The 27,889-nt window shown below is 38.0% G+C and overlaps 7 protein-coding genes across 10 annotated transcripts; 4 read left to right on the top strand and 3 right to left on the bottom strand.

The window, feature by feature from the left end:
* The first annotated feature begins 245 nt into the window (after positions 1–245).
* DET2 (3-oxo-5-alpha-steroid 4-dehydrogenase family protein) lies at positions 246–1,154 on the top strand. Its single transcript, XM_011096661.3, has one exon. The coding sequence runs from the start codon at positions 319–321 to the stop codon at positions 1,099–1,101; it is 783 nt and encodes a 260-aa protein (XP_011094963.1). The 5' UTR covers positions 246–318; the 3' UTR covers positions 1,102–1,154.
* A 365-nt stretch (positions 1,155–1,519) lies between these two features.
* Positions 1,520–7,286, bottom strand: LOC105174533 (acetyl-coenzyme A carboxylase carboxyl transferase subunit alpha, chloroplastic). 3 transcript variants are annotated; one of them, XM_011096663.3, is made up of 12 exons: positions 7,043–7,286; positions 5,848–6,199; positions 5,678–5,752; positions 5,425–5,532; positions 5,143–5,303; positions 4,804–4,918; positions 4,570–4,724; positions 3,750–3,801; positions 3,600–3,668; positions 3,247–3,324; positions 2,042–3,161; positions 1,520–1,956 (listed from the first exon to the last, which is right to left on the bottom strand). In XM_011096663.3, the coding sequence occupies exons 2-11, from the start codon at positions 6,187–6,189 to the stop codon at positions 2,043–2,045; spliced, it is 2,274 nt and encodes a 757-aa protein (XP_011094965.1). In that variant the 5' UTR covers positions 6,190–6,199; positions 7,043–7,286; the 3' UTR covers positions 1,520–1,956; position 2,042. The 3 variants fall into 3 exon arrangements, with proteins under 3 accessions (XP_011094965.1, XP_011094964.1, XP_020553379.1); XM_011096662.3 differs by having other exon boundaries at positions 1,520–1,951; positions 5,848–6,242; positions 7,043–7,285; XM_020697720.2 differs by having other exon boundaries at positions 1,520–1,951; positions 7,043–7,284.
* A 1,837-nt stretch (positions 7,287–9,123) lies between these two features.
* On the top strand, positions 9,124–13,332 carry LOC105174531 (ataxin-3 homolog). 2 transcript variants are annotated; one of them, XM_020697659.2, is made up of 2 exons: positions 9,124–9,540; positions 12,687–13,332. In XM_020697659.2, exons 1-2 carry the CDS (start codon positions 9,280–9,282, stop codon positions 13,149–13,151), a joined length of 726 nt encoding a protein of 241 aa, XP_020553318.1. In that variant the 5' UTR covers positions 9,124–9,279; the 3' UTR covers positions 13,152–13,332. The 2 variants fall into 2 exon arrangements, with proteins under 2 accessions (XP_020553318.1, XP_011094962.1); XM_011096660.3 differs by having other exon boundaries at positions 12,570–13,332.
* Positions 13,333–13,778: 446 nt separating this feature from the next.
* Positions 13,779–15,878, top strand: LOC105174530 (Reticulon family protein). The gene is made up of 4 exons (XM_011096659.3): positions 13,779–14,069; positions 14,602–14,782; positions 15,181–15,392; positions 15,494–15,878. Exons 1-4 carry the CDS (start codon positions 14,003–14,005, stop codon positions 15,661–15,663), a joined length of 630 nt encoding a protein of 209 aa, XP_011094961.1. The 5' UTR covers positions 13,779–14,002; the 3' UTR covers positions 15,664–15,878.
* Positions 15,879–16,157: 279 nt separating this feature from the next.
* Positions 16,158–20,479, bottom strand: LOC105174529 (RING/U-box superfamily protein). Its single transcript, XM_011096658.3, is given in 6 exon segments — positions 16,158–16,360; positions 16,362–16,899; positions 16,992–17,491; positions 18,287–18,345; positions 19,182–19,507; positions 20,320–20,479. Coding segments are annotated over 5 exon segments (1,389 nt in total). The 5' UTR covers positions 19,434–19,507; positions 20,320–20,479; the 3' UTR covers positions 16,158–16,320.
* A 1,003-nt stretch (positions 20,480–21,482) lies between these two features.
* Positions 21,483–23,481, bottom strand: LOC105174528 (large ribosomal subunit protein eL33y). Its single transcript, XM_011096657.3, has 4 exons — positions 23,322–23,481; positions 22,980–23,208; positions 22,315–22,357; positions 21,483–21,638 (listed from the first exon to the last, which is right to left on the bottom strand). Exons 1-3 carry the CDS (start codon positions 23,387–23,389, stop codon positions 22,316–22,318), a joined length of 339 nt encoding a protein of 112 aa, XP_011094959.1. The 5' UTR covers positions 23,390–23,481; the 3' UTR covers positions 21,483–21,638; position 22,315.
* Positions 23,482–24,201: 720 nt separating this feature from the next.
* Positions 24,202–27,585, top strand: LOC105174527 (chaperone protein dnaJ-like protein). Its single transcript, XM_011096656.3, has 7 exons — positions 24,202–24,371; positions 24,468–24,653; positions 24,737–24,806; positions 25,470–25,801; positions 25,999–26,140; positions 26,433–26,558; positions 27,008–27,585. The coding sequence occupies exons 1-7, from the start codon at positions 24,347–24,349 to the stop codon at positions 27,390–27,392; spliced, it is 1,266 nt and encodes a 421-aa protein (XP_011094958.1). The 5' UTR covers positions 24,202–24,346; the 3' UTR covers positions 27,393–27,585.
* The last annotated feature ends 304 nt before the right edge of the window (positions 27,586–27,889 follow it).

Here is a 27,889-nt window from a genome sequence, read left to right as displayed (position 1 = left end):
TATCTCATTTTTAAATTTGATATTAATTAGATGCGATCGAGTTGATAGTAGTTTTGAATTGTATTTTTTATTGTAATTTATATTATATCTTTGATTTTGTTTTATATATATATATCATATATATAATTCTTTTAAGTAAAATCAATAACATAATTTTTATAGCATATTATATAAAATAAAATAAAAAGTAGAATAACAATAGCCTAAGCGCCGACACTGGGCCGTTTCATAAATTCCAACAGACTATAAAATTCCACAGAGACGCCATTCTACTTTAGGGGAAACCAAGAAAAGCACACACACACCCCACCCACTAAAATGTTTTCCGATGAAGGCTTGTTCCACTACACCCTCCTCTTCCTCTTCTTGAGCACACCCCCAACCATCATATCCCTCCTCTTCCTCACCGCCCCTTACGGCAAGCACCTTCGTCCCGGATGGGGCCCCACCATCCCCCCGCCGGTCGCATGGTTTCTCATGGAGAGCCCCACCATATGGCTCACTCTCCTCCTCTTCCCACACGGCAAAAACTACGGCAACCCACGCGCGTTCTTGCTCATGTCACCCTTCCTCCTCCACTACCTCCACCGCACGCTAATATACCCCCTCAGGCTCTACCTCAAGACCCGTAACGGGAAGATCCAGAAATCTTGTTTCCCGGTGGGGGTTGCCATGATGGCTTTCGGATTCAATATTTTGAATGCCTACTTGCAAGCGAGATGGGTATCTGAATATGCTGATCTTGACGGTGATGGGTGGTTTTGGTGGCGGCTGGCGGCCGGCGCGGTGGTGTTCTGCGGCGGTGCGTTGGTGAACGTGTGGTCGGACAACGTGTTGATGGGCTTGAAAGAGGGTGGAGGTGGGTATAAGATACCAAGGGGTGGGCTGTTTGAGTGGGTTAGTTGTCCAAATTACTTCGGTGAGATTTTGGAGTGGTTGGGCTGGGCTTTGATGACTTGGTCCTGGGCTGGGTTTGGGTTCTTTGCGTATACTTGTGCTAATTTGGTGCCGAGGGCTGGAGCAAATCACAAGTGGTATTTGAAGAAGTTCGGAGAGGATTATCCTAGAAATAGGAGAGCTGTTATTCCATTTGTGTACTGAGATTGTGTACCTTTTATTTGATTATTGTTATAAATCCTCTGTTAACTACTAAAGTTTAGAAATTCTGAAATGCCTAGTATGGATGAACGGAAATGCTAATCAGCCATAGGCTTGTTCTCTTGCACAAGAAAAGGGCATGTTACATGAATTCACACATCATCTGGTCGCATAAAAGTTGAAGATGTGACATCTCCACTGCTACGTGGCTAAGCAAACTAGGTGATGCGTTTTTATGAGCAAAATTAACTTCACTGCGGGGGTTTTGACCATGATTTTCCCAAAGGCCCTTGTTACCCGCTGCTTAATTGAACATTGATTTCAAACCAACTGGTGTGAGGGTCCCCAACCAGTACCAGTTCCAACATGTCAATTTTACCTTCTTACGTTGTCCCAGAAATGATTACACAAAGAAAGCAGCTAGGTGCAGCACATCGCCAATATAAATTATTTAATGTTTCCAAGATACATTGTAACATCATGTACTCCAATTTTATGGAAATACGATCCCGTTTTAATATTCCCGAATTCCCAAAATACGTTCTGCCTCTCCTCAAGTCATTTATACAATGTTCTATGTCTAACTTATGGAATAACAGCCAATCAACTGAATTGAAGTAACATAACTTAGAATGAAACATCTAAGCAGTACAAATTACCAAGCCTTATAGCCGAAAAAAGGAAATCAGGCTGCATAAGCGAATCTTCTGTGCCACCATCATGTCTTACGAACTCAGAAATCTTAGGGTGTCCAGGAGAAGCCAGTAAATAATACAATTAGAGAAATGGTTGAAAAAGTTCTTCGGAGCATCTTGGTGTAGTTTCAACAGATCTTTTTGACTCAGCCAACGATCTTCACTTGTGTGAAATAGAGTTAATGAAAGGATCATTAGAAAGGATAAAAATCAGTGTTGATGAATAAGAAAGTGAAATGTGCACTTACATCAGATGAAGCTGCGATTAGCTTCCAGACTGACATTTACCCGAGACTCATCGAGCTTAGACTGGTCATCTGTGGTACTTTCTACTGAAGATTTGGTAGCCTCTAATACCTCAGTCGCCAGCCTCTCATGTTTTTCTTTTAATTCTGGGGAACTTATACCTTCAATGATAGCTTGCTTGATTTCTGTCTCCAAAGCCTGAATCTTACTTTTTGAGTCCCCATCAGGTGTATTGCCAGCTTTCCCCACCTCTGCCTTCAGCGTCTCAATCTTGTCCTTCAAATCCGAAGAATTGACAAAATCATCTATAATCATACTAACTCCTTCTTCAAAAGCATCTATTTTCACCATTGCCGCTGGGGCTGAAGGAACCACTTGCAAACCAAAGGACTTAAGAACATCCATAAATTCTGAATCTAGCTCTCTGCTCAACTTCTGAACTTTTTCCTTTAGCTCTGGATTTGCACCAATACCCGACACCCCTGAATTTACTATTTCAGCCTTCAGTGTCTCAATCTTTTGTTTTACATCAGGCCGATCCACAAGTTCATTGAATCTCTTATTGATTTCAATTTTTAGTTCATCTTTAGGGGTGCTCTTCTTCCGCAGATTCAAAGCTTTGGATAATGCTTTCAGCATATTGAGCTTAGATTTCAGGCTGGAGTAATTAGGAGCTGTAGGAAGGTTTTTGTCGAATTCATCCTTCAGCTGTTCAATCTTTTCCTTTAAAGCAGGATGTGCAAGCTGGTCGTTCACATTCCTTGCTTTTGCAATTTCCTCGCGCATCATCAAAATTTTGCCATCCATACCTAGAGCTTTTGCAGCCTCATCATATTCATAGTCGAGCTCTCTTTTTAATTTCTCGATCACCTCCTTCAATCTTGTCGCTGGGGCCCCTGTAGACGATTTACTGGCTTCCAAAATCTGTTGTTTCACTCTCTCAACCTCGTTCCTCAACTCCACCTCTGATGTCTTGCTGATCGGAACTAAGGGTTGTTCTTTCTTTTTCATATTTACTTTCCTCTTGGGGTCAATTGGAATTCCCTCCTGGAATCCGCCAAGTTTCCGGAACTTCTGAGCCCTATGTTTTAGTAGTGTTTCAGTGTCCATCTTTACAAGTTCCTGCAGTTGCCAGCATGTAATTGAGTTTCTTAGGTTTAGGATGAAAACATTCACTTACTATAATGGAAAATGAACGACTACTCACATCCATGGATTCAACAATTGCAGTTTTGATTTGTTGAGAGGTCCAGTAGGGATCTGCATGCGCGCCACCAAGAGGTTCCTGCAATGCAAATCAAAGATGTATATGAAATTATTTGTATATCAATTTATTGAACAGGAAGAAATGCAATAAGGTAGTGCAAGGTAGTATTAATGGTTTACATTCCTTGTAATGATAACACAATGTTTTTGCATTGTTTTCCTCCAATTCTAAGTTTTAGAAAATAATTCCACGCCCAAGTAAGAACGGCAGGAAACAAAATCAGAAGATAGAAAATGGCAGAAAACAGAGAAAACATGCCGAAATAAAGAATGGAAAAGGTGATTTTATATTACAGGGATGACACCATCGGCAATTTGTAGTTTGGTCAGCTCTGTAGCTGTTATCTTCAGCTTCTCAGCGGCCTGGAAGGAAAAAAGTAGATTAAGTTACAACTCTTAACATCTCTTTTGACATGCATACCAGATCTGATATCCTTAAACCACCTTTGGAGAAGCTTTTGCACTCTTCCACAAGATTGCAGCACATGCTTCAGGGCTGTCACATGGAAATCGGAAGGACCAAATCAAAATAGAAAATAGATTTGACATCAAGAAATTTGATAGTAGTTGTTTTGAGAATGTAAAGGAACTCAAGAAGGAGATCCAGCTGATAATTGGTGACATGCCATTTTTATGACAATGTACCAGCTATTCAAAATATTTTCATTGTGAAAAAGGGGAAATGTTTGCAGGTCAACCTATTCAATTATTTCTTAGTTGTCAGAGAATGCGACACATGATAAAAACTGTACAGAAAAACTTCCTATACAATGAATGTCTATTCCATGAAGTATGAAGTTTGTTCATTTCTAAGTTTCCTGGGAAAGCATGGTATTTATGAACGGCATTACCTACTATCTTTAAAAATGCTAATCTCTGGCACCCCGAAAGATGCACAAAATGTTGCTAGCATGGAATAGGATACCAGAGTGCTCATCTGTCAGGAGGAACATTTATAATAACTTAAAATCAATAAAGGGAGACCACAAACAACACCCCAGGTTATGATGGTAGAGTAACTGAGTGAAGGTGATAAAATATGCCCAGGAAGGAAGTCAAACAAGTGCAGGAGCATTATAGAACAACACAAACAAAGGTTCTCATTAAGGTAGTTAAAAGGAAACATTGTCTAAACATGGCAGCATGAGTGCAAATGGAATGAAAGAATTTGTTGCAATCCTTTATTAGGTATGTAAACAATTAACACATGAAACAAGCATCTCAACATACAAAGCATAAGCATAAAAAAGTTTATGAAGTGCACCTGGCTACATAGAAGACTGCATTTTCAAGCATTAACAGCTTGTTAGCACAACCAATAGCCAGAGCTCCACCAGAACCACCTTCGCCGATAACAATTGAAACAATTGGTACTTTCAGACCAAACATAGTCCTCAAGTTGTGAGCTATTGCTTCCCCCTATATGTAAAAGAACAAACAATCAGCTTGCATACTTCAGTTATTAACAAGGACCTTGCATAGAATCACTAGACAGTACTTGGCCCAGTTCCTCAGACTTAACATCAGCATATGCCCCTGGAGTGTCAATGAAGGTGACAATTGGAAATCCATGATGATCAGCATAGTACATCATGCGTAGTGCCTTCCTGTAACTGTTGAAACCAGTATGTTACTATTAGCATTTAGCACCAGATACAAAAGGAATCTCCTCACTTATTCCAAATACATTGTTTGACCAATTTCCCAAACATAATAAGTGTGTTCAGATTTTCATGATTACTACTAAACTAACAGAACATGAGGGATGGCACTTTTTCACTCTGCATAAGTTCCTGCAGAGGTATTAAGTATACTAATTTATGTTCTATGTGCATACCCATGAGGAGTAGGCATTCCAAAGTTACGCTTAATATTCTCTTTCGTATTCCTTCCCTTCTGATGGCCCATGAACATGTAGCTTCTGCCGTTTATTGTACCAAGTCCAGTGACTACAGCAGGATCATCATATCCAGCTCGATCACCGTGAAGCTCTACAAACTGGACATATGCAAATGACAAGATTAATTCTGGTGTTCCTCTTTTTACTAAAACCTTTTACCTAGTGGTATCATTTCTGCAGCAACTATGGCTAAAAATTGGTCCAGAAAAACTGGCTGACCTTCTCAGTTATATTGAAGATGTGATCAAGAAAAGTTGGCCTGTTCGGGTGTCGTGCAATATTCACACGTTGTATGGGAGTCAGATGTGTGTACAGATCTTTCAGAGCCTGCAATCAACATGATTAAAATGCATAAAATTTGAAAACATCAGAATAACAAGAAGTTACTGCTGACATGATAAATTTGCTTGTTGAGATCATAATAAAATAGTAAGAGGAAACAAGACAAAAAAGCACATATTACTGATTAAACCTTTTGATATTTATTCTCTAATGAAATAATTTGATCGCTGAAATCCAGACCAGTTTCATTAGCCATCTTTTGCACCTGTATCAAGAGGTAGAAAGGACTGAACCCAGTGATCACATTTTCTATGAGGAGTTTATGTTGATAAATATCAGAGAACTTTAAAGGAGTCGTACATCAATAATTTTTTTCTGCAGATCCATTAGAGGTTTCTCAAAATCCAAGGTGACTGGCTTTTGCTTCTCTTTTAAAGGCTTGAAAGGTGAGAGGTGAGTAAGGACTCCGCCCTTCACATTTGGGTCGGGATCTTCTGGCCATGGATAGTCATGCTTTTTAACCTTCCTAACTCTTGCAGATATAGCGAAGTCCCTTCTTTTTGCTCCTAGTTGCGCCTTTCCAAGGGCTCTTAGGGGTAAACCACAAGCACCATTAATTGAGCTCTTAAGAAGATCAGAAGCAGTAGATTTGGAGGCCAAATTCCCAGTGAATGACACTGGAGACTGGGCCACGGAAGCCATTTTTCCACCTCTGCGACCAGAATAATCTTTGTTATCACGTTGAGAGAGAGAAACTGCAGGATTATATCAGAAAATCACCAAAACAGTAAACCCAAGAGAAACAAATCATAGAAGTATTTGATAAAATTGAGGATTGAAGTTTCATAATCGAATAGCTCTTGAATACTTTAATCTATGCTGTTTTGATGCATGAAATAAAATATGTCGGGTATATTCAACAGCTATGCACTAGCATCCACACAACAATTGCGCTAAATGCAGAAAGTTTAGCTCACCAAATGTCCTAACAGAGCCGTGGTTAATTAGGAATATCGTATACTCATAAAGTGCATTCAAATCCTTAATTCTGCTGAAGGTATGCAATTTTTCAGTTATATCTCAAAAAAGCAAACAGTCACCATCAAATTGCAAGTGAACAAAGACAGTTGAAATGCAACTAATCCAATCAAGAAATAAGGAAACATCTCAAAACAGAAACTGATAATTGAAACAAGGAAGGAAAGTAGAAGAACAAATTAAGGTACACCGAGCTCCAGCGAACCAGGAATCAGAAAAAGAATGAACTTAACTAACCAAAATGCAATAGTTCATTTCCACAAACTTTTGCCTCTAGCATAACACTTTCTGTGCAATTGGTGAACACACATAAACACGGAATCTGTTCAGCTGAATTAATGAAAATAACAGAAATACTGCCTAAATTAACTCAAATCACGCCTGCAACTCAAAAACAACTCGTACGACGCGCATTCAGATTCAAATCAACAAAACAGCAAAACACAAGCATTGAAGTAATCTGATTCTTAATATGGAAAAACATTTCATAAAAAAGAAAAAGAAAAAGAAAATAAACCTAGTGAGTCGAATGCAGAACAAATCCGCAGCAACCGTATAGAAATGGACACAATGAAGTGAGCGATCGGAGGAATTGAAGAGGCGGAGAGTGTGCTGGAGAGATAGGTTAATACGAGAGAGGGAGCATAGGAAAGATCGTCACGTAGAGGTTTGGTTTGTGCTTATTCACACTCAAACTCTGGGAAAAATAATCACAGCTTTATGGACTATAAATTAATTTCGATGATTTCTATGCTGAAAAAAAAAAAAAAAAAAAAAAGAACAACAGCTACCAGCTACTAGTGTGCTTAATAACTAGTGGGTGCCATACCCTGGCCAACAGCCTCCTGACACACAACTTCAACTGAGTGAACTCACTTCTCATCATTTTGCTCAAATCTCAATCCTCGTCAGCAATTCTTTTCTTTTTTTTTTCAAAAAAAAAATTGGTTAAATAAATTTGCCAGTTTAGATGTTTTTAAGATGATATTTATAATTTCCTAAAATAGATGACAACTATTTTGCTATTTAAAGGATGTGAATTACAATTGATTCAAACTAATATTCTCATCAAATAAGTTCATCTGATTATGCATATTTATTTTAAGGTCGATTATAATTCTTTTTCCTTCTTTTTCTTTTCTCATTTTAAGTGATATTGCGTCTCAAATAAGTAACAAGCTATAATACATAAACATTCCAAAAAATAATCTAATATCGTATTGTATAATGATAAGGGGAGAATTATTAAAAAACCGAAATACCCATCATTAAGGTAAAAAGGTATGCGCACCAAAAGATCTGCCCATGAAGCAAAATCAAGCGGGTATATGAAAATCCTCGTGCGAGATCTGCGGCCATGATCCTGGTATCCCGCCCACCTTGCGATTCTGAAGTGCAGACAGCGACGAACCGTCCGATTAGAGGACCAAAGTCCAGGATGGCGACACTTAACAATCACTCCAAATTGTCTTTAATCCTATAAATACTTCATGTCTGATTATAGGTACGATCATTTTGAATTATATAACTTCATTACTTAAGCCCACATTTATCTATTTCGACCAGGAATTGACTTGGGTGTCGAAAGGTTTTCCTCAGGGATGAACCCGATTAGCTAACTTGCATATCTTTATTCTCAGGATTTATCTAAAATTTGGGACAAAGTGGTGCAATCGAGATCACATATCAAAGCAATGTCTTTCGAGCCGGATCATAAACATTCCAAAAAATAATCTGATATCGTATTGTATACTGATACGATTTGATATTTATCCGAAACAGTATCTGTGTGTAAAAAAAAATAATAATAGCAACGATTATTACTCAATAGCAACAACAGTTTTGTTAGGATCTTGTAATATTTTTCATGTCCCGATTGGATGGGGTATTAGTAAAAAGTAAAAACTCCCCAAATACCATATTACCCTTGAAGAAGATTGCAATTGTCTAACAAGATTCTACATGATTTTTATCTAATTGGTTGCTCGAAAACCTAAAATTTACAATAATTGATCCTACAAATAAGCAGTCTTGGCTTCATATGGTTTCTGACATGTTGAAACCTATGAAATACTCTTGGGAGATTATTGTAAAGGTATGCATTTATGACTGTAAGTTGGACTCTTGGGTCCCATTTGACTCGATTACACAATTTGACTTTAGTATTCGAGGGTTTTAGTCGAAAGTCATATCAATAAGCATAATTCGTGTTTCAGATTAACAAGTGATAACAATGTGTGCATCCAGTGAACTTTATTTCTAATTCAAATCATTGAAAAATTTACGCATATCCACGACTTTAACTCGTACCCCTATTGATTAAAACAATATTGGAAAAAAACAAACAAATAGACGTATGTATATTCATATTTTGTACATCTTGTTCATTTGATAAGTTAATAAAATGTGTGAAAAATGAAAGGGTAATTGGGTCATTTAATCATTTTTCACAATTTGCATAAGGGTCCCTCATCAAATTGTTTAGGGGTTTGGTTGATAATTAGAAGAAGTTCAGTCGCAAAACTCTGATTAGTGACACGTGGCTTCACATGATAAAAGAACAAGTAACAACACTTTCTTTCCAAATCCAGAAGATATTTTGCCTTTATTTACACATTTCATAGCCTACTCCACCAAACCAACAAATGCAAGTGAGGTCTTTGTATGCTGTCAAATTCTTGACGTCAAACACAAATCAAGTCCGGAACAAGAGTTTGGATTAGGGTTTTACAGACATATTTCAGAAATAGATAAATGAATAATAGTTCTGAAGGAGGAGGAGGAGGGGCGAGCAATGGGGGGATGTTGTACCACGAGGTACAAGAGTCGAAGCTGTGCGCGGTGCATTGCGTGAACACGGTGTTGCAGGGCCCGTTTTTCTCGGAATTTGATTTGGCGGCGTTGGCGTCGGATCTCGATAGTAAGGAGCGACAGATGATGATGGGCTCGGTCACCGGAGATTTTCTCCCTGAGCTCTCGCATAATGTCTCTCTCGATGGAGACTTCAGCATCCAGGTTTTGATTTTAATTTTCCTTCGGGGATTTTCAATGTTTAGTTCCTTTACGTTCTTCCGGGGATTTTGTCTTGGATAAGTTTAAAGGAGTGATGTGTGTGTATGTACATGTTTATTCTTGTTTATTATGAGGTTAAATTATGCTTGTTTTAGATGGAATTTTCTGATTGCTCCTAACTGTGTTTTTATCTAGTCGGGTTCCGGAGATTTTGTGTTTTTTTTGGTGGTGAGAGGGCATATTGTGAGTTGAAGAAAAATTATATAATGGGCTTCTTATGGATGGTTACTGATTGAATAAGGAATCTGGATTTCATACTTAACACTGCCTTTTATCTTTAAGTTAGAAATGTTAAATGTATGTTGTTGCTGCTCTGAGTTCATTCTGCATCTATGCAAGCATGTGCATGTATCTGAGCTCAGGATCCTGGAAAGGGATGTTATAACCATTGTATCGATCGCACGTTGCATAACGTCATTGCATATCAACATTCAAACAGACACATTTCTCTTTTACATATCTTTTGCATGAAAAAAAAAAAGGGAAGTTCATTTCATAAAATAGGTTTTAGTTCATTTTACTTTCAAGTAGGTTTGGACATAACAAGCATGTTCTGGTGCTGGGTAGTGAGAAGTCATTAAATGGAATATTATATAACAAACGAGGCTGACTTATCGTGTGATGATGATTCTTAGGCTCGCTCTTCATATATTACGTAAAAATAGTTTTAGGCCACATTGGAGACTCAAGATTAATTATGCCCCACAAAATTACTAATAGCTAACTTTTTCTCTGTATAAGTATCTTTACTTGAAATGTGCATTGTTGTAGGTGGTTTGGTAGTAACATGATTGCATGTATGGAATTTTAAGCATGTGGAAGTATTGTATGCAAGACGTTGAGACTCTTGTGTTCATTCTGTAATTATATTTTAACCATAACTATCATTTTTTACCTACTTGTTTTGAGGAAAAGTATCTCAGTATAATGGAAGTTCAGAGCAGTTATTCTTATAATAATTGTTCGGAGGTGAGAATTGCTTTTCTCATCAATAATGCAGGTTGCAAAAATTTCTTTATGTTGAATGCGAGGGTCTTTTGGCTCCATACTCCTTTTTCTGCTTCTTCCTACTCCTTGATAATCCTATTTAACACCCACTGGCTCTCCCTCACCATCCCATGGGTTGTTTTATAGTATTTGTAACGTCTTATACTATCTGTCGGAACCATATCTGGTAAATTAGATCGACCTTCAATTAGACTTGTCAATGCCAAGTCAATTGTTGTTAAACTTCTGGTGAAGGCCAAGAACATGCCCTAACATGGATAGAGAATCTTAATATTTTTTCAGATGAGTGACTTTTGTGGCCTTGCACTTTAATCTGTTACAATTGGTTGGAGCCAAAAAACCGCTACTTTTCATTGATTAGCTCTAATTTTAATCCTGTAGCTTGGTGCATGCAGTTCACAGAAAAAGTTTATGTTTATGTTCACTTATTATATTAGTTTCCTTAGATGGCCGGTCAGGGAAACGCCTTGCGAAGACTAGTTGCTGAAAAACACACATTCCCTGAAACTCCGTTGCAGTTGTGCTGATATTTCATGTGCTGGGTGATTTGTGTAAACTAAAGTAAGGAAGCTGTTGTACGCAAATACTTTTCACACTGTAGTCTGAATTGTTGTTCTAAAAATATGTTGAGTTTGTTTTCTTTAATTACTAAATAAATCTCCACTAGAATTGGTGCGCTGTCCAAGGAAGTGCATCAGATTGCTGGGTTGTTAGTTGATTAAAGCGTTATTTTACTGGAGATATAGATCACTTTTTTCTTAATTTACTGCCATGAGTTCATTGGTTAAGATAGTACTGTGATTACTTTCACTAGAATTCCGAAGAGGAAGAACGTTTCCTTTGTAGACGAGTGAGTGGTTTTTCCCTCTCACAGGGCCCAAGGATGCCTTGGGGAGAGGGGGTGTTGAGGCAGAGAAGGGCAGTTGGCTTGGTCAATTCACTGCATAGTTAAAGCATCTTTTCAACTTTTAACCTTCAGAGGTATGCTATTGAGATACAAATATTAAGAGTGGATTTTCTATTAAGCTCAACTAGGTAAGAAACAGCATTTCTGTTAGTTGGCTGCAGAAACTCCCACCAGTGATTATGTCACGAGGTAGCAGCTTGAGTCATTTTGGCTTTATATAAAGAAAGTTTGTAAAGGCACTATTTAGGAAGTCTATGGAACCAGTACTGATGGTAAACTTAAGGCATAGATTGACATAAATTACATGTAACAAGCTATTTTGTAGATGACTCGGGCTTTTGTTGATTGGTTATGGAATTAATCTTAATAGAGTGGAGTGGACAAAGAAGATCCATGCAGATTGACGTAAGTTTGGGATATCGTTCATTTGAGTTTATATGATCAAAATTTGAACTGAGGATGAATATCCAAACTATTTGTGTTTACAGTCCAGCTGCATTCTATCCAAGAGTAGGTTTTGGAGTTAATTTTGGGAAATCAGAACCTTAGTAGTTGGCTCCTCAAACAAAAAAAAAAAAAGGAAAAGAAAAAGGAACCTTAGCAGTTGGCTACTAATCACTGTTGCTGAGGTTTACAATTGTTGAACAAACTCCCACCCGCAATGCATTCTTTCGCAGAATATAACCTGACTTCATGATGCATGATGTTTATGCAATGTGGATTATATTATTTCCGTTTCTAGTAATCTAGTATCATTGTAGCCACTTGCTGGAACTGCTTGCTTCCCGTATTTGTCACTAGGTTTGTGCCCCAGATTCTCAACAATATACTGTGGCACCTTTTCTATAAGAAAGCTTTTGTAATTTATTAAATGTCGATTTGCTTTTGGTAAACCAAGAAACCATTTGCTCTTGGTAACGGCTAACTGCTAACATGTATGTTTGTGGAAAGTTGTTGGTTCTGAAAATGCAGATATTATTTTGTCAAATAATTCTAAAAACCAGACCATCACTTAGAAATGCCAAATAACACCTAGTAATATGAAATTTGCCTGCAGGTCCTACAAAAAGCTTTAGAAGTGTGGGATTTGCAAGTCATTCCCCTGGACAGTCCCGTGGCTGAGCCAGCTCAGATAGACCCTGAAATGGAAAATGCATTTATTTGTCACTTGCAGGACCACTGGTTTTGTATCCGGAAAGTGAATGGAGAGTGGTATAATTTTGACAGTCTCTACGCAGCACCTGAGCACCTCTCCAAGTTTTACCTTTCAGCCTACCTCGACTCACTGAAGGGCTTCGGCTGGAGTATTTTCCTGGTGAGAGGAAATTTTCCTACGGAATGCCCCATCACATCCTCTGAAGCTTCCAATGGCTATGGGCAATGGTTGTCACCTGAAGATGCCGAGAGGATCACGAAGTCATGCAATTCAGATTCAAGAACACGTGGAGGAGCTGGTGAACGGCAGCCTTTCGACCCCAACATCCAATATGAGGAAGCAGAAATGTTCGTGGATGATGAAGATGAGGATTTGAAAGCTGCAATAGCTGCCAGCTTAATGGATTCCGGTCCAGCCATTGCAGCACAACCTGGAGGCACCTCCCAAAAGGAAAACAAGAACAGCGCTGGAGAAAACGCATGAGGACACAGTTTTAAGGTTAATGATGGCTTATTGGTTTGTTTATTGGCTCCGGTTGCGCAATGTACATTTTTATTGTTCGACAAAAAGCTGAAAATTTTACTTAATTTATCATAGTATAATGATAATTGGGATTATACTACCATTTTTATATTTTGAAATAACATGCCATTTCTGAAGACCACTTCCGATTTGTGCCCTTGGTTGGCTGGGCGTTCACTTTTATTCAATGTTTTCTTCTTCGTACCCTTGTGAAAGATTTTTCCCCTTGATAGATTTCGGACTCAGGATTGTAAAAACGATTTTAGATTTCTCAAGCTGTTAAAAATAATATCTGAAAGTGCGTCAAGAATTCAACAAGATGTGTGTAATAAAATTCACATCTTCAAGACAATGATTTTAGTAAAGAAAAACTAGGAGGTCCACCAGCCTGTAGCTGTCTTGAAGCCAAAAATCACCGACCAACACCCCCACCCACCCATTCCTACACCCCCCGAGTGGGCCTAGTTACTGCCTGAAGCTTTATTTTGTGGATTTTCAAAAGAAAACAATGAAAAAGTAATTCAAGCTGGAATTTGAGAACCACTAACCCCACATGTCAACATTCTTCCACTCCCACCTACATGTATATATATAACCACCCACAGAAACGCTAAATAGTAGTAATAATTACAAAGCAGAAATAAAAAATATGTGTTCAGCGCTTTACAGAACAAGCTGATCTTTACTCCCATACAAAGCATATAACATTAAATTTTTCTTTTTCCGAATTATCAAATCATTCTTTTTCCTGTTACAGAAGTGAATGAATTTGAATTGGTTAATGGGTTTTGCTTGTTTCTGAATTCTTGAAAATGAGTTCATCAGATCGGTTGTTTAACAGACATAGAACAGTTCATCAGATTCTTGGAGGAAGTCTTGGTAAGTCTGCAATTCTTGATATATGCTTATCAACTTAATTTTTCTCATCAGGGTTTTTAGTTTTTGATAAAAAAGGTCATGTTTTTGACTTTTCTTCTCCCCAAAACTAGAAATTTAGCCTGTTTCAATTGAATCAGTATCATATTTCATGCCTGGTGTCTACAAAATCTGATCTTGAGGTTGACTTGGTGCCACTTGCTAATGAGTTCTATGGTAAACCAATTAGAAGATTTTCTAACACAAATATTCAATTAATCCGAACTTATTTAGTATTGCATTGGGACCAAAGCCAAGAACCTTGTTTCCCAGCGCAAAATGGTTTGATTCGTCATTTCCTAAGATTCAACTTGGTGTCCACCATTTCATATGTTGAGAAAGAATCACGTGGATCTAACGGGTATAGAGATTTATATTTTGCCTTCAGTTGTAGAACAACCAGTATTAATCCAAGAAAAGTTGAGAATGTTGGCTAACTCGGTATTTGATAGTTGGATCAATGAAGTTGTCTACTTGTTTTTCTTCTGCTGAACAGTTGCAGATGTGATGCTATGGAGACGAAAAAATCTAACAGTGGGAATTTTGGTGGTAACTCTGGCTGCCTGGATGGTGTTTGAGATATCTGGTTATACTCTGCTGTCATTAGTCTCAAGTGTGTTCTTGCTCCTCTTCACCATTCTGTTTTTATGGGCAAAATCAGCAGCAATTTTAAACAGGTTACTTACATTATTCGTGCTTTCACACTTTACCTATACACTGCTGAAATGCTGAAAAATGTGGCAATAGCTTTTAAGACGACGTGTTTAGGTTGGAATTAGGGATGAATTTGTTTGAATTTAATGAACAAGTTAAAGTTTGAGAGGATGCAGCATGATAATCCTCAGTTTGAGACAACTGATTTGTTCCTTTGAAACCTTCCACCAATGATAAAGAATCTCATTGTCTCACTCGGTTCTGCAACTGGATATATTATATGAGTCTTGAGTCAATTTCAGTTAATCATCTCATTTACAATCCTGTTATGCCATCAAAAAATAAAGCCACAGACTTTTCTTTTATCCGAAAAGAGATCACATGTATGTGTTAAATTATAATGCATATAATTTTGAAACAGGCCTGCTCCACCTCTACCACATTTGCATCTCTCGGAAGAAACCGCAAATGAAGCAGCAACACTTATTCGCAATCACGTAAACACTCTGCTGTCCATGTTTGAGGATATTGCCCATGGAAGGGACTCGGGGATATACATTAAAGTTGCTCTTAGTCTTTTGTTGATATCTGTAGTTGGGAGCCTCACCGATTTCTTCACAGTGGGCTACACTTGTAAGTTCAAAAGATATCTTATAAGATTGTAAATATCTTTGCCTCCCTTTATTTTCAGTATTCCCTTGTAATCATCCTTCTACCCCTGTTGTCTTGTGCAGGTCTCGTTCTGGTTCTTACAGTTCCAGCAATTTATGAAAGATACGAGGACCATATCGATGCATATGCTCTCATTGGGTACGAGAAGCTGCAGGGGTTATATGTAAGATTGGATGAAGTGTGCATCACCAAGGTTCATAAATGGATTTTGGAAAAGAAGAAATTGAGCTGAAGGATCATAAAATTTTGTGGTTTTCAATTTTTGACCTCTACATTTGTGGGTGCCTCCCCCCCCCCCCCCCCTCTTTTAATTGTCTTTTCTTTTCTAGCTACTATTTTTTTGCTTGTGTTTCGAGATCTGTTGATACACAGTCTACTTTGATTTAATCTGCTCCTTTTGGGAGGGCGAGGCCAATGATATAAGCAATTGTATTGAGCTGTCACAAAGGATCTGAGATCATGCCGCCTTGTGTATATTCCGATTTCCAGCAACACGTTTCTTGTTAATCTTGGGAATATGGAATTTCCTTTGTGTGCATTTGCGTAACATAGGGAGAAGCAACAAATGATAGTTTAACTGAAGGGGCCTACCATATGAAATATTCATATACAGATATTCGCAGCAGAATGTAGATAGTTTAACTCATATTTGGCAAATTATCTTCCTTCTCATCAAGCGCTGGACAACATAACAGTAACGAAGGGACTACCTTCAATCGCCACAGCTAAGAGAATGCAGACAGTGTGGGTTTAATATAACACAAAATTCATCCAAGATACAATTTAGTTCAGCTTCCTAATATCAACAAGAATTACTTCACTTAACAATGTTATTTCTTCAATTACAGTATCGATTACTGAAACATCAATTGGTCACTCGAAAGTCAGACTACTCCTGGACACCTTCAAAGCAATCACGTCTCAGGCTGCCAACCGAAGCCTGGTGGTGCATCATGATTCCCATCACCAGAGTATGATCTGCCTCGTTGAAGCTGTGTCAAGTGAGGAGGAGGTATAGGAGGTGGTGGAGGAAGAGGTAAGGGTTGTGCTGCCAATATTCCTTTTCCGTCCCTTGGGTCCACAAAGTTTCCACCCTGCCTCTGTTCCACACCCATATTTGCTGCAGGCGGAGGTAGATTTGAAGGCAAAATCCCCACATTTTGTCCATAGTCACCCTGAAAGAAACCTCTTCCTTGAGGGTCAACACTCATAAAGCCATCTGTTGTTCCTTGAGACACCAGAGGAGGTTCCAGAGGCACGGGAGCTGGTCCCATGTTCCATGGCTGGGGATAATTTTGTGGAAAATTCATGGGTCCAGCAGGACCTGGGGGGAAGCCTAACAACGAACCATGTCCTGATCCAGCTTCTGGTGTAGAATCGGGCCTTGCCATCTCATATGGAGGACCAAAGAACTGTTGTGTTCCACCAGATGCATAAGGAGCATAACCAAGTTGAGGAGGAGCCAGACCTGAATTTGGATTATCAGCCACAGCAGCATTAGTTGGTTTAATGAAAACTCAAAATATTCAAGAAAGGAGATTCAGAAAAAGTTCTCAGTACCTGAATCTTGTTGTAGACCACCCTGGCCCTGGGGGTCAAAACTTTGGTGAGGAAAGCGGTTCTGGGAAGCAGCTCCATCAAAGACATGAGGTTGATTACTGTCAGGGTGTTGCTCAGATGGATGATTTGGAGTTTGTCCAGAAAAAGGTGGCACAGGCCTCGGCTGCATGACAGTTCTTGTAGGTGGCTGGTCTCTGGATTGGGGACGCTGGGTTTTGTTTTCACGATCAGGAACCTGAGAATTTGAGCTAGGCGAAAATACTGGCCTTGGGGGTGCTTGAACTGTGGAATCTGAGCCTGATGGTTTCCTGGCACTTATAGCCTCCGACTCATTTCCTTCTTTTTCCTTATTAGGATAAAGAAGGTCAGCATGTGTTTCATTAATATGTGACTCAAATTCACTTTTCTTCAAGAAAGACTTGAGACAGTGAGGGGCTGCACAAATAAAGATTCCTTCCATCATTTTGATTGTCTGAATCTTCTGAATGCGTTCATCACAGCTGTGTACCAAGATAACAAAAAAGAGAAATCAAAGAATTCATCAGCATAAATACATTAACAAAGGGCAACTAAGTAAACAATCAAAGACAAAAGCATGATTTTTAGGAGATACCATCAGAATATTCTCTTCATCAAGATTGTAAATCTTTCATTGTTCTTTGTTGGATATATATATATATATATATACAGATTCTGGTAAAGGACTAGCAATTGGAACTACTATTCATCAAACAGCTTGTAGAGTTGTTCATTCACATCTTTCTGACCATTACATTTCAATCAGTCTGAAATTACTTTTTTCTTGCAATGGGATAGTCGTGGACTCATTGAAGTTGAGAAGTGATGAGATTGTCTGATGGCATTGTTGTCAGTGAATTTCAAAATGGAACTGTCTCTAATGGTGTCTAGAAACAATTTCAATTGCTGCAATGCTGCAGTCTCATTTGATGGAGGTATATTGTTACATCATCACGCAGGCATTATTAACCCGTTGCTATTGCATACAAGATGCATTTAGGGATGAATATGTTCTGTTTCTTTATCTAAACAAGTGAGTCTAGCTTCCTTATAAACTAAATATTCACTATTCTTAAACAAAATTAAGCAGTTATACTTGGATATGCAACAGTCCTGCAAGAGTCAGACTGTGCACAATTCTGTTCAATGCAAGAACCTACTTGCTTTCTTCGGAAAGTAAAAACCACAAGGCCAATCGTGAATTAAGTCAAGATTCCCATCAGAATTTAAAAGTATCATTGCAAAAGTAGTAACAGGAAAAAATTAATATGCCTTACAGGTAGCAAAGAGAATCACTTCTAGCACAGTCCAAACAGAAGGCATGCTCACAGGGGCTCTGCAATAACATAAGATTTTTAATGTATCAATGAGAGTTCCATATTGAGAAGAAAATGTAACTGCATAGTGCATACTGAAAACATGTTCAGTTTTCTGCATGGTTTCAATCAGAAAAATGCTCACATCAAAATTTACAAAGAGATAAATACTTCACATCGGGAGATATATGCTCCTTATACCACAAAAGAAGCAATGCTCGTTATGAAGAAAACTGAAGAACACATACTACCTTGAGGTTTCAGTAGCTAATTAACCCTATATAGCAAGAACTAAGGAAATTCTAAAAGGATTAAAAGGAAATACCACAAAAAATTGAGCAGCAATGACAGTGCATGTGTAATTTCTCGTGAAGCCAAATGCTGGCAGGAAACACAGTCACAATAGACAAGGAGTGGTGCAGAAAATCAATCCCTCATCATTCACCACTCATCAATGTTGAAATGTCCAGTGGATATTGAAAATCCTTTCTCCACACTTATATTCCTAGCTCATGTAATTAACAAGGCCACCATAGTGCTAGTATCAAAACGTGTCAACACATGAGACAAAAAGGATTCAAAGAATGAGAGGGAGAAAGGCATTTAAACAAGGTTCTTACACTGATTCATTCAACCATGCTCCAAACCGTGTATAATTGTGAATGGATGACAGAAAGCATGCATGCACGGGTACTAAAGAAACATGAATACATATAAAATAGTGTCTTCAATTTTTCAAACTTATTACCTAACCAGAATAGGCTACCAGAATTATCAGTGCTTAGTGTGTTGCTACTTTCCAGCGAAACAGAGAATTCGTAATGACAGGCCCAGAAAGACTGTAAGTAACACTTACCAGACGCCCATAGATAGCGATAGGGAAGTCACACCGAACACAAAAATGAACCCGCTCGCCAAGCTGGCGCCGGGACCTGCGGCCAACAGTCTTAATGACAGCAGTCGCACTGGCTGAACCCAGACCCTTGGCTACAGGAAGATCAGCTAAGACAAGATGATCAGGGCACGCAACTGTGACAGTGTCCACATGCACAGGCTTTGTACTTGTACCAGTTTCACTAGCTGGCTTGCTAAGCCTAATCTGCAGCATCTTTTCCCAGAAAATTAGGTAGCTTTCCAATTCTGATTTTCCACTCAAAAAGAAACACTGCTTCTTTCCTCTTTCTGCAGAGAATGGGAAGCAAGCATTTGTTAGAATTTCAGAAATTAACAACAGAAGCGGAAAGGACAGAACTAATTTATAACTAACATTTCAGCTTTATGGTGCATAAAATTAATATAAAATGCATGTAAACACAATTTTTTAGTGGAATCCATCAATTGAAGTTGCTCAAAATTACAACTGAAAAATCAAGCTTTGCTGTGTAACAGCAGTCAGTGTCCTGGAACCAAATATTGAATTCATAAAGATTCTTATGAAACCACATTATACTTCCTGGGATGGACCGAGGTTTACTAAGACTAACATATGCAGTCATTACAGTTTAGAAGCGATTGCCTAAAGAAATTGTTTTTTATAGGGGAAGTCTCGTCTTCTACTCCATGCTTGCATCCAGAACAAATATATCAACCAGTAGAAATAAATCAATAAAGAGTAATCGAATCTAGAAAAGTATGTAGAAATATCATGGGCAAAGAAATTCATTAGAGCGCAGCAAACCACGTTTCTAAAAACTCGCTTCCAGTCTCACCGATATGCAGGAAAATCACCAATAGATTCTACAGACCAAGATAGAATTCATTATCCCAATTCAATAAATCAAGGGCACATAAAAGATGCACGCAAAAAAAAAATGTTACATCTACGCCAGTACTCGACAAGGAAACATAATCAAACTCCGGCAATCGATGTTCCCGATAATAAAAAGATTCATTGCAGAGTTCCGGATACTGCAATGTCTTGCCAATACAAAAAACAAATATCAAACGTGAAATTAAAATGCTCCAGAGTCGTAAATAATGATGAGAGATATTACCAGAACAGAATTTCGAATCCAGAATCAAACTTATTTCGCTTAAACCCTAGCGCACGATGCAGTGGATGTCGAAATTGGAATTATGTGTCCTCCGTCTTCTGAAACTATATTCTGCAAGTAGTATGGATTATTGATGGGGCAATGAGCCTGTAATGGGCCATATTTCATTTGTTAGGGCTTTAATGGATAATGGGCCTTGAACATTGGGTTGGGTCAAATTGTAGAACTTGAGCGTAACTCTGACATCATCTGTCAAAGCGGGTAAGTTTCTTTTTGCCAAATTCCGATCCGAGACATTGGATCTGGATATGCTATAAAATCAGTTTTTTCATAATCAATGAGTGCGGTGCATTTCATCTCTGCTTTTGTTTTTCTGTTGAAGTCTAATACTACGCCTACTAATACTATTACACCCTTCAATCAACAAACTGGAAGGTATCACCTTTATTTGAATCGTTAATTTACTCGGCTTCCCAACTCAATCATCCTCCATTACAATTAAACGACTGGTGATTGAAAGGTTAATGTATAGTTGAGTCGAGCACAGTAGAAATTAATTTGCTGTGAGGCAGGTGAGAAGAGTTGTCCAATTTTAACACGTGGGAAAAAATATTGAGATGGAAGAGAACCTTCAGAGCCAAGATCGGATCAACAGCTAAAAAATGGCTGGATTTAGGACAAGCCATACTTAGGCTAGGGTGCCGGCGGTGTGATTTTGATTTCTTAAAATAATTTTTAAAATTGTCACTTTTAAAATCAAAATTGAATATATTATTTTGAACAAGATTTTAATACTTGTAACAAAAATAAGATATTGAGAATACCAAAAATCAAAAAAAAAAAAACAAGGAGGGTTTTTGAATTTCAACTTCTCCGAACCCCATTCCAAAAAATTACCATTTTAATTCTGTTGAGGCGAGTCTAGCGACACAACCTCAATAGTAATACCATAAATAAATGTTTTTACAACTATGAGCAATCAAATTCTGCATCATGGCTCTTCTTAAGCTGGGTTTTTCCAACTAGCCATCACCGTTGTCCACTAGAAATAATCCTGTTTTTATATGAGAAACCGAAGACTAAAATAACAAGAGCATCAAAGTTGTCCAAAAGTCGCAGAAAACAAATATACAGCCAATGGAAAGTCAATGAAGAATTCCAACTAAATGCAAGATCAAAAACTTCATTACTCATAATCCATGTGCTTCCTCAAATTCAGAGTCAAATAAGAAGAAATGGCTGATTGTAATTAACAAAAAAAAAGTTTTCTAAACAAAACAGTAGTTTTAACTAGGCTTCACCTTGTGCTCTCCAATCCACTGCAAAATGTGAAAAATAAGAGAAAATTAAATTATATGAAGCTAAAGGAAAACAAAATAAATACATGAAAAGAATGCAACTAAACTAAGATCATTAAATTGACCAGAGATCTTAAATATAAATCAGTTGGAGAAGGGCTGGCATCCAACATGGAATAAGATATGCTTGTAGGACAAAAATTTGACACGTACAAGTTGCAACCCTCTCATGGAGTAGCCAAAACAAATGAGAATCATGCCAAAACACCAAATAAATGTAACATGTCTCAGCAGAGGGTCAAATTATGAGCATTTTCATTTAATAATACCTGATTTCCATCGGCAACTTGCACAGACAACTAAGATACCCATTTACAGTTGAGTATATTTGTTTTGTGGCTAGTGAAGGGGAATGTGGTGAAACTAACTATAAAATTTTCAATTTCTTTATGTAGAAACTACGAGACTTCTAAAGTTTGTATGCAGCACCCACAAAGCACAAAAAAAACCTGGGCCAAGTTAAGATACTTACAAACATCACAAATAATAATATCATACAGAAATTTCAAATAGCATCAATTTATTAGTATTGATGCAAAAGAAACATTTGCGATCACCCACCATTGCTCAAATTTATGCATCTTATAACCTAGAACATTGACTAAGGTATTGATATTTAAAAAGTTTGAGATTTCACCTCAAATGTTGCTCGGATACATGAAAACACGGACTCTAGCTCCCTGCAGAAAATAAGCATTTCAGAGATCGTTACCAAAGGACACAAAATTAATACAAACATTTCAAGTAAAAACGGGAAGCTTCTACACGGTTCAAAGATCCACAATCAAACTGTATATTTTACAGGTTTTGCTTCTTAATTTTCTTTCCTTGTTTACTTTCTAGTGGTATCTTTTATTTGTTACCAAGGGGAAAACAAACTACAAGCAAATCATGTAGCCATCAATTTGAGAAATAAAAACAACTTTTGACAGAACTACAGCAAAACTGCTCCAGCAAAAAGCAATTTACAAAGATCAATTGGCAAATTGTCGCTAGAGGTGCAAAAGATCACCATAAACAGGATTGTTTATAAAGTTAGCCAACGAAAAAAGTTAATTTTTTTTCCCGTGCTAGGATATGAAGTTTCAACTTCTAGCTAGAATACACCATTGAATTCTAAATAGATTTTCCATCCGTCCCAATTCATGAGCCAAATACGTAGCTCCAAAGCCACACTGCCAACAGCAGTTTTACGTATTAAAAAAAGCGGGAGAATATTTGTCTCCGGATATCGATAGAAACGAATCCCTTTCCGAACATTTACCAGCTAGTAAACAAATGAGATTCGCCAAAGAAAAATACCATTGATTTGGGGGGAAGATTAGACTTGAACTTGGCACGAACGACGCCACTGTTTCCGTGAGGACGAGTGACTTTTCCCCAAATGCAACGGTAGTGAGAGCCGTTCTTCTTAACCTTGGCCTTGTAAATGTAAGCCATTCGCTTCCCCTGGTACCACGCTACTTCCTCCTGTGTGTTGACTCCCTCTATCTGTATCAACGACGTGTTTGGATACTGGTTCGACTTCGACCTATCATCATCAATCACACAATGAATCCATCCATGTCTACCACACCAACCAAATGCACAAAAAAAATAAAAAAGTAACTAAAAACAAACCAAATTCGTGGATCCCTCATTTACCTTTTGTACCCAAGGATTGTTCCACGGACATAGAGTCTGACGCGTTCGCCTTGCCTCCCCTTCACCATTGCTGCAGTCCAAAAGCTTCGCCGCGCTGAGAAGTCAAGAATGCGGACACTGAAGGAAACCCTAAATCGCGAGCCTACACAGGGATATAGTGCATCACTTGGGATTATAATACAGGCCGAAATACCTATCAGTAAGGCTAATGAATTTGGATAGGATCTGAGGCCCATAATGATAGTCATTTTATGCAATGGCCCATATCGAAGTCCCTTCTACGTAATGGGCTCATATGATTAGCGGTCTGCACTAGTCTTAATTTGATGCAGGGGCGTTTCCATAAACTTTATGCCCTCAAAAGTATTTCATTTATAAAAATAATAATAGATAAATAATTAAAATATATAAATTGAGAATGTTTGGAAATAATAGTGCAAGTGTTTGATAAAAAAAAATTAGTGTATTATCAATTTATTTGTGAGATTCCCTAATAAATGGTAGATTGTATCATATATTCATTATTGGTATTGAATATTTTTTAAATACAAAAAATGTAATTAGAGCGAAAAAATCATCAAAAAGTTAAATTTATTTTTAAAAAAGGCCTTAAATCAAAATAAACACGTTCTCATCAGTTTATATTTTTTAATTTAATTTAAAAATGTATAAACAGAAATTATATTTACAAACAATTTTGTTTAGTTTAATTTAAGATTTATTTTTGGAAAATACTTAATTTCCATGTTTGGCTATTGATTTATATGTACGGTGGTTTGAGGGAAAGAAAATGATATAAATGATAGTTAAGAGAGTTGAAAGCAAAGATCAAATTTTTATAATAATAATGTAGTACAAAAACGTGAAACTTAGCCAACTACCATCAAGTCTTGCCAGCTACCCAAACCAAGACAAACAGACCTGCATATTTTCCTTCTCGATTAAGGTAAAATTTCGCTATTAATACGCTCATTCGCCTTCGCTAACTGATCATAGATTGAGTTCAATTCAGAAGGGCAGGGAAAATGGAGCAGCCTTTGCTGTCGGCAGGTGATTTTCCACTTTCCAGTCCCGATATCGCTCTTTTCAAGCAATTCTGTATCTTTCCTTTTCACATAATCTATTTTCTTGGATGAATTGGAGCAGAGAAAAGCGAGAGGTGGAGTTCATATGAACACGTGGGAAGGGCTGGCTCGGCAATTCCGACGGCTTCCTTGGCTGGAACTGAAGTCAGCGTTGATGAAATTCGGTCTGCCGCCGCGTTCTCCGACCCCTATCCTCCATCTCTTCATGCCCCTTTGCTGAGTTCCCCTGGACCCGTCTATCCTAATGGTAATTTGGTTATCCCGAAACTCGTTTTCTTTCTTTTCTGCTTTTTGTTGTTTGAGCTGTGAACATAGGTATCTTGGTTGCAGAGCAAGTTCTTGGTTATCCTCAGGGCGGATATTATGGACATTTAAGTGAAGGTGCTGCTAATGTACAAAGGTGTGTCTTGAATTAGTGCTTACAGCATTCTACTTTAGATGATACTCGCACAATCACTCCTTTGCTGTATGGCCTGACATGTATACTGCATTTGCAACTGAAATTAACCTTTTACTAAGATAAGAATTCATCTTGCAATTGTAGTGGTGTTAACTTCAACTCCAGAATCGTAATCCTGTGTCATCGATCACGCATGTAATTTGTTGTTTCATTTACGTTTAGATATAACTAAGAAAGGAATGCACAAACGAGAACTCGACTTTCATGTCTCTAAGTCCAAGCTGCAGAAAATTCTCAAGAAGATAAATGAGATGAGCCCCAAGGGCGTGGTCCATAATTATATTGTTATCTAAGTATGCAGCACTTTCTTTCTTCTCCACAATGCGGTGTTCTATGTTAGAAAGTGAAAACTGAAACTTGAGTCTGATTCTTGAAGCTGCAAGCCATTTTGGCTTCTGAAGATCTCTCAATATTGAACCATTTGAAACAAAATTCTAGAAGCAGCTTCTGAAGGCAATTAAGATTCTACTGCTCCTCGGAATCTTATACTCCTAGGGCTTATTTGTTTCATTATTGCATTCTTTGATGTCTTATTCTGGCATCTTATTGTATGTTATGTTTTCCAGCCTCACAGTGTTCCTGATTCTTTGAATGTTTGAACAGGCAAGTGTTGGACGAGGTGGAAATACGAGAGCTACTCATAGATCATGTTGGTCATCGTTGTTGTTGGGGAAGTCGTCCAGCTCGAACTTGGTCTATTCACGCGGTGGAGGATTGCAATGTCTATGTTGGAACCCTTGAAACTTTTCTTGAAGAGAGGGAAACATTAACAGAAAAGGAACCATACCTTGGTGGTGAAGTAGATGAGAAAGATAAGGGTCCTAAACTTGGAATATGGGAGTTGGATCTAAGGTCAGAGTTTCCTGTGCTATTTATACCTCATAAAGAGTCACGAATGGTGATTCCTCATTCAGAAGTTGTTGAAAAATGCTCAGGTAAGAGCTCAAAGTATAGTTTGGCATCGTTCAAAAGGTGGACTCTTTATGTTTCTGGTTAATATCGGGCTCAAATTTGCCACCAATATCTAGTCAGATCATTGTTTGTTGATCGACCTTGACCTACTTGTATCAACTTATAGACCTAGAAAAGCATCAACCACTTGTGTCCTTCATTTATCCTATAATTTGTGTAGGTTGTGGGGGAAGAGGAAATATCGTCTGTCCCACTTGTAATGCAGATCAAGAACCTGGTTTCTACAAGGAGAATCAGATGTCTCAATGTTCTGCTTGTTACGGGAGGGGTTTGATTGCACATAAAGATGGATCAGATACTATGTGAGTATCTAAATTTGGAATTATTCATTTAGTCTACTATAAATAATTCAATTGATCGTTCATTGTGCTGGCTGATGTTTGGTTGTTTTGATCCAATCACAACTGATGCATTTATCATAAGTTGTAATTCACTAGTATGAGGTAACCAACCATTCATAAATTTCAATATGCGAAAAGTTACTTGTTTTGGACTACTATTAGGTGCTCTGTTCATTATGCATATATATTTTCTGCATTGTGGAAGAGTGTCTATTATCGAGAACAAATGATGCACCAAAATATCTATTTGCAGATGTCAAAAGTGTAATGGTAAGGGAATGATTCCTTGTGCAACTTGTGGATCTCGGGGATTAATCAAATGTGAGACATGTCGAGGCAGTGGCTCTCTTCTCACACGACAAGTGGCTACTGTCAGATGGTATGTATACAAATTCACTTATATGTAACTAGTTCCCAGTGCTTTTTGCAAGCGCACCAAATACAGAAGATTCTCTAAAGTCGTAAACTAGGAAAGTGAAGAGTTACAAATCAACGAAGCAGCAAATTTTTTGGATTGTCAAAATATGACAGATTCAAATTTGATTTGAAAAACAAAAGCAAGTGTTGTGATTGTAAGAATATGATGAAGGACCAAAGTACAATGGTTTGCGTTGCTCCTTTTCTGATGCCACAAGACCAAATTCCTCTACAATATGCATAAAATTAGGAAAAAGCATGAATGCACTGCTTCTTATTCTTCTTTCTTATCTATTTTCTTCTGATATAACCTACAGAATCATTCTCTTGACTTGCTCCTATGAGAAACTATTGACACATTCAAATTTTGTCTGGTTAATAGCTGAATGTCTGACATTTTCACCTAAACAGGAGAACGCTCCTAGCAAGAAAAGTGAGTGCAACTAGTGGGGCGGCATCTGTCCCGGATGAAGTCTTTCACAGAGCAAAAGGAGTGCAGTTGTGCAATACCCAAGCCTACCAGTGTGGTCCTGCCTTCTTTGCTGATTCATATTTTCTCAACAAGTTTTCATCAGAGGTAATTGCTGAGAGGGCTGCAGTTCCTCCTACTGCAAGGGTGATTTGTGAAAGGCATACCATCTCTGTTGTTCCAGTAACTCGAGTAACTATGACCCGTCAACATCGTTCCTTCAGTTTCTATATCGTTGGAACTAGCAGGGAGATTTATTTGAAGGACTCATATCCAGCGAAGTTTTGCTGGGGGCTTTGCCCGTGCTTGGATTGGTTGAAGCTGTAGTTGGTTCTATTTAAGAAGTGAGTTTTGCTGTTAATGGACTGTCAGGTGGATGGGGAAGAGACAGAGAATAAAGATCCATCTGGAATCAGAGCACAAAGAAGATAGCATACAGTATGGCACTTTCTTATGTGAGAGCTAGTTCATATTTGTATAAACTCATTTGTGGACGAGTAAATGCACTTATATTTATGTTCTTCGGCTCTTCATTGTGGTCGTCTTCCAAAATTTCAAGGATGTTTATAGATTTCACAAAAAACTTATTAACCAGGCATACATTTCTGACTAAAAATCAACATACCAAGGTAATAATGTTGTGTTGAAAAAATTACGAGTGTACTGGAGCTCAACATTAGAGCATCAAGTCAGGTTTTCTTAAACATTTTACTCTCGCTGCCTTCAATTAGCTGCAGAAATATAGTACTATTGTGAGACAAGCCAATACTTGGGGCTCACATGTAGAATATATTAGGCAACCGAGTAGTATTGGGGATGCCCTG

The sequence above is a fragment of the Sesamum indicum genome, linkage group LG11 (genome assembly GCF_026168435.1).
Source record: "Sesamum indicum cultivar Baizhima isolate 11 linkage group LG11, ASM2616843v1, whole genome shotgun sequence".
In the NCBI taxonomy this organism is placed as follows: Eukaryota; Viridiplantae; Streptophyta; class Magnoliopsida; order Lamiales; family Pedaliaceae; genus Sesamum; species Sesamum indicum.
Note: the sequence above shows the minus strand (reverse complement) of the source record. Positions and strands in the feature narration are given on the sequence as shown.

Bases quoted from the DNA above. Each gene is read 5' to 3' on its own strand.
- DET2 (XM_011096661.3), top strand. From the start codon at position 319: ATGTTTTCCGATGAAGGCTTGTTCCACTACACCCTCCTCTTCCTCTTC.
- LOC105174533 (XM_011096663.3), bottom strand. From the start codon at position 6,189: ATGGCTTCCGTGGCCCAGTCTCCAGTGTCATTCACTGGGAATTTGGCC. The intron at 4,725-4,803 runs GTACTGTCTAGT...TTTTACATATAG, and splicing joins AGTCTGAGGAACTGGGCCAA to GGGGAAGCAATAGCTCACAA. The intron at 3,669-3,749 runs GTGGTTTAAGGA...TTTTCCTTCCAG, and splicing joins GTGCAAAAGCTTCTCCAAAG to GCCGCTGAGAAGCTGAAGAT.
- LOC105174531 (XM_011096660.3), top strand. From the start codon at position 9,280: ATGAATAATAGTTCTGAAGGAGGAGGAGGAGGGGCGAGCAATGGGGGG. The intron at 9,541-12,569 runs GTTTTGATTTTA...ATTTGCCTGCAG, and splicing joins ATGGAGACTTCAGCATCCAG to GTCCTACAAAAAGCTTTAGA.
- LOC105174530 (XM_011096659.3), top strand. From the start codon at position 14,003: ATGAGTTCATCAGATCGGTTGTTTAACAGACATAGAACAGTTCATCAG. The intron at 14,070-14,601 runs GTAAGTCTGCAA...TCTGCTGAACAG, and splicing joins GATTCTTGGAGGAAGTCTTG to TTGCAGATGTGATGCTATGG. The intron at 14,783-15,180 runs GTTACTTACATT...ATTTTGAAACAG, and splicing joins TCAGCAGCAATTTTAAACAG to GCCTGCTCCACCTCTACCAC.
- LOC105174528 (XM_011096657.3), bottom strand. From the start codon at position 23,389: ATGGTGAAGGGGAGGCAAGGCGAACGCGTCAGACTCTATGTCCGTGGA. The intron at 23,209-23,321 runs GTAAATGAGGGA...TGATGATGATAG, and splicing joins ACAATCCTTGGGTACAAAAG to GTCGAAGTCGAACCAGTATC. The intron at 22,358-22,979 runs GTATTTTTCTTT...TATTTTCTGCAG, and splicing joins ATCTTCCCCCCAAATCAATG to GGAGCTAGAGTCCGTGTTTT.
- LOC105174527 (XM_011096656.3), top strand. From the start codon at position 24,347: ATGGAGCAGCCTTTGCTGTCGGCAG. The intron at 26,141-26,432 runs GTGAGTATCTAA...ATCTATTTGCAG, and splicing joins AAAGATGGATCAGATACTAT to ATGTCAAAAGTGTAATGGTA. The intron at 26,559-27,007 runs GTATGTATACAA...TCACCTAAACAG, and splicing joins CAAGTGGCTACTGTCAGATG to GAGAACGCTCCTAGCAAGAA.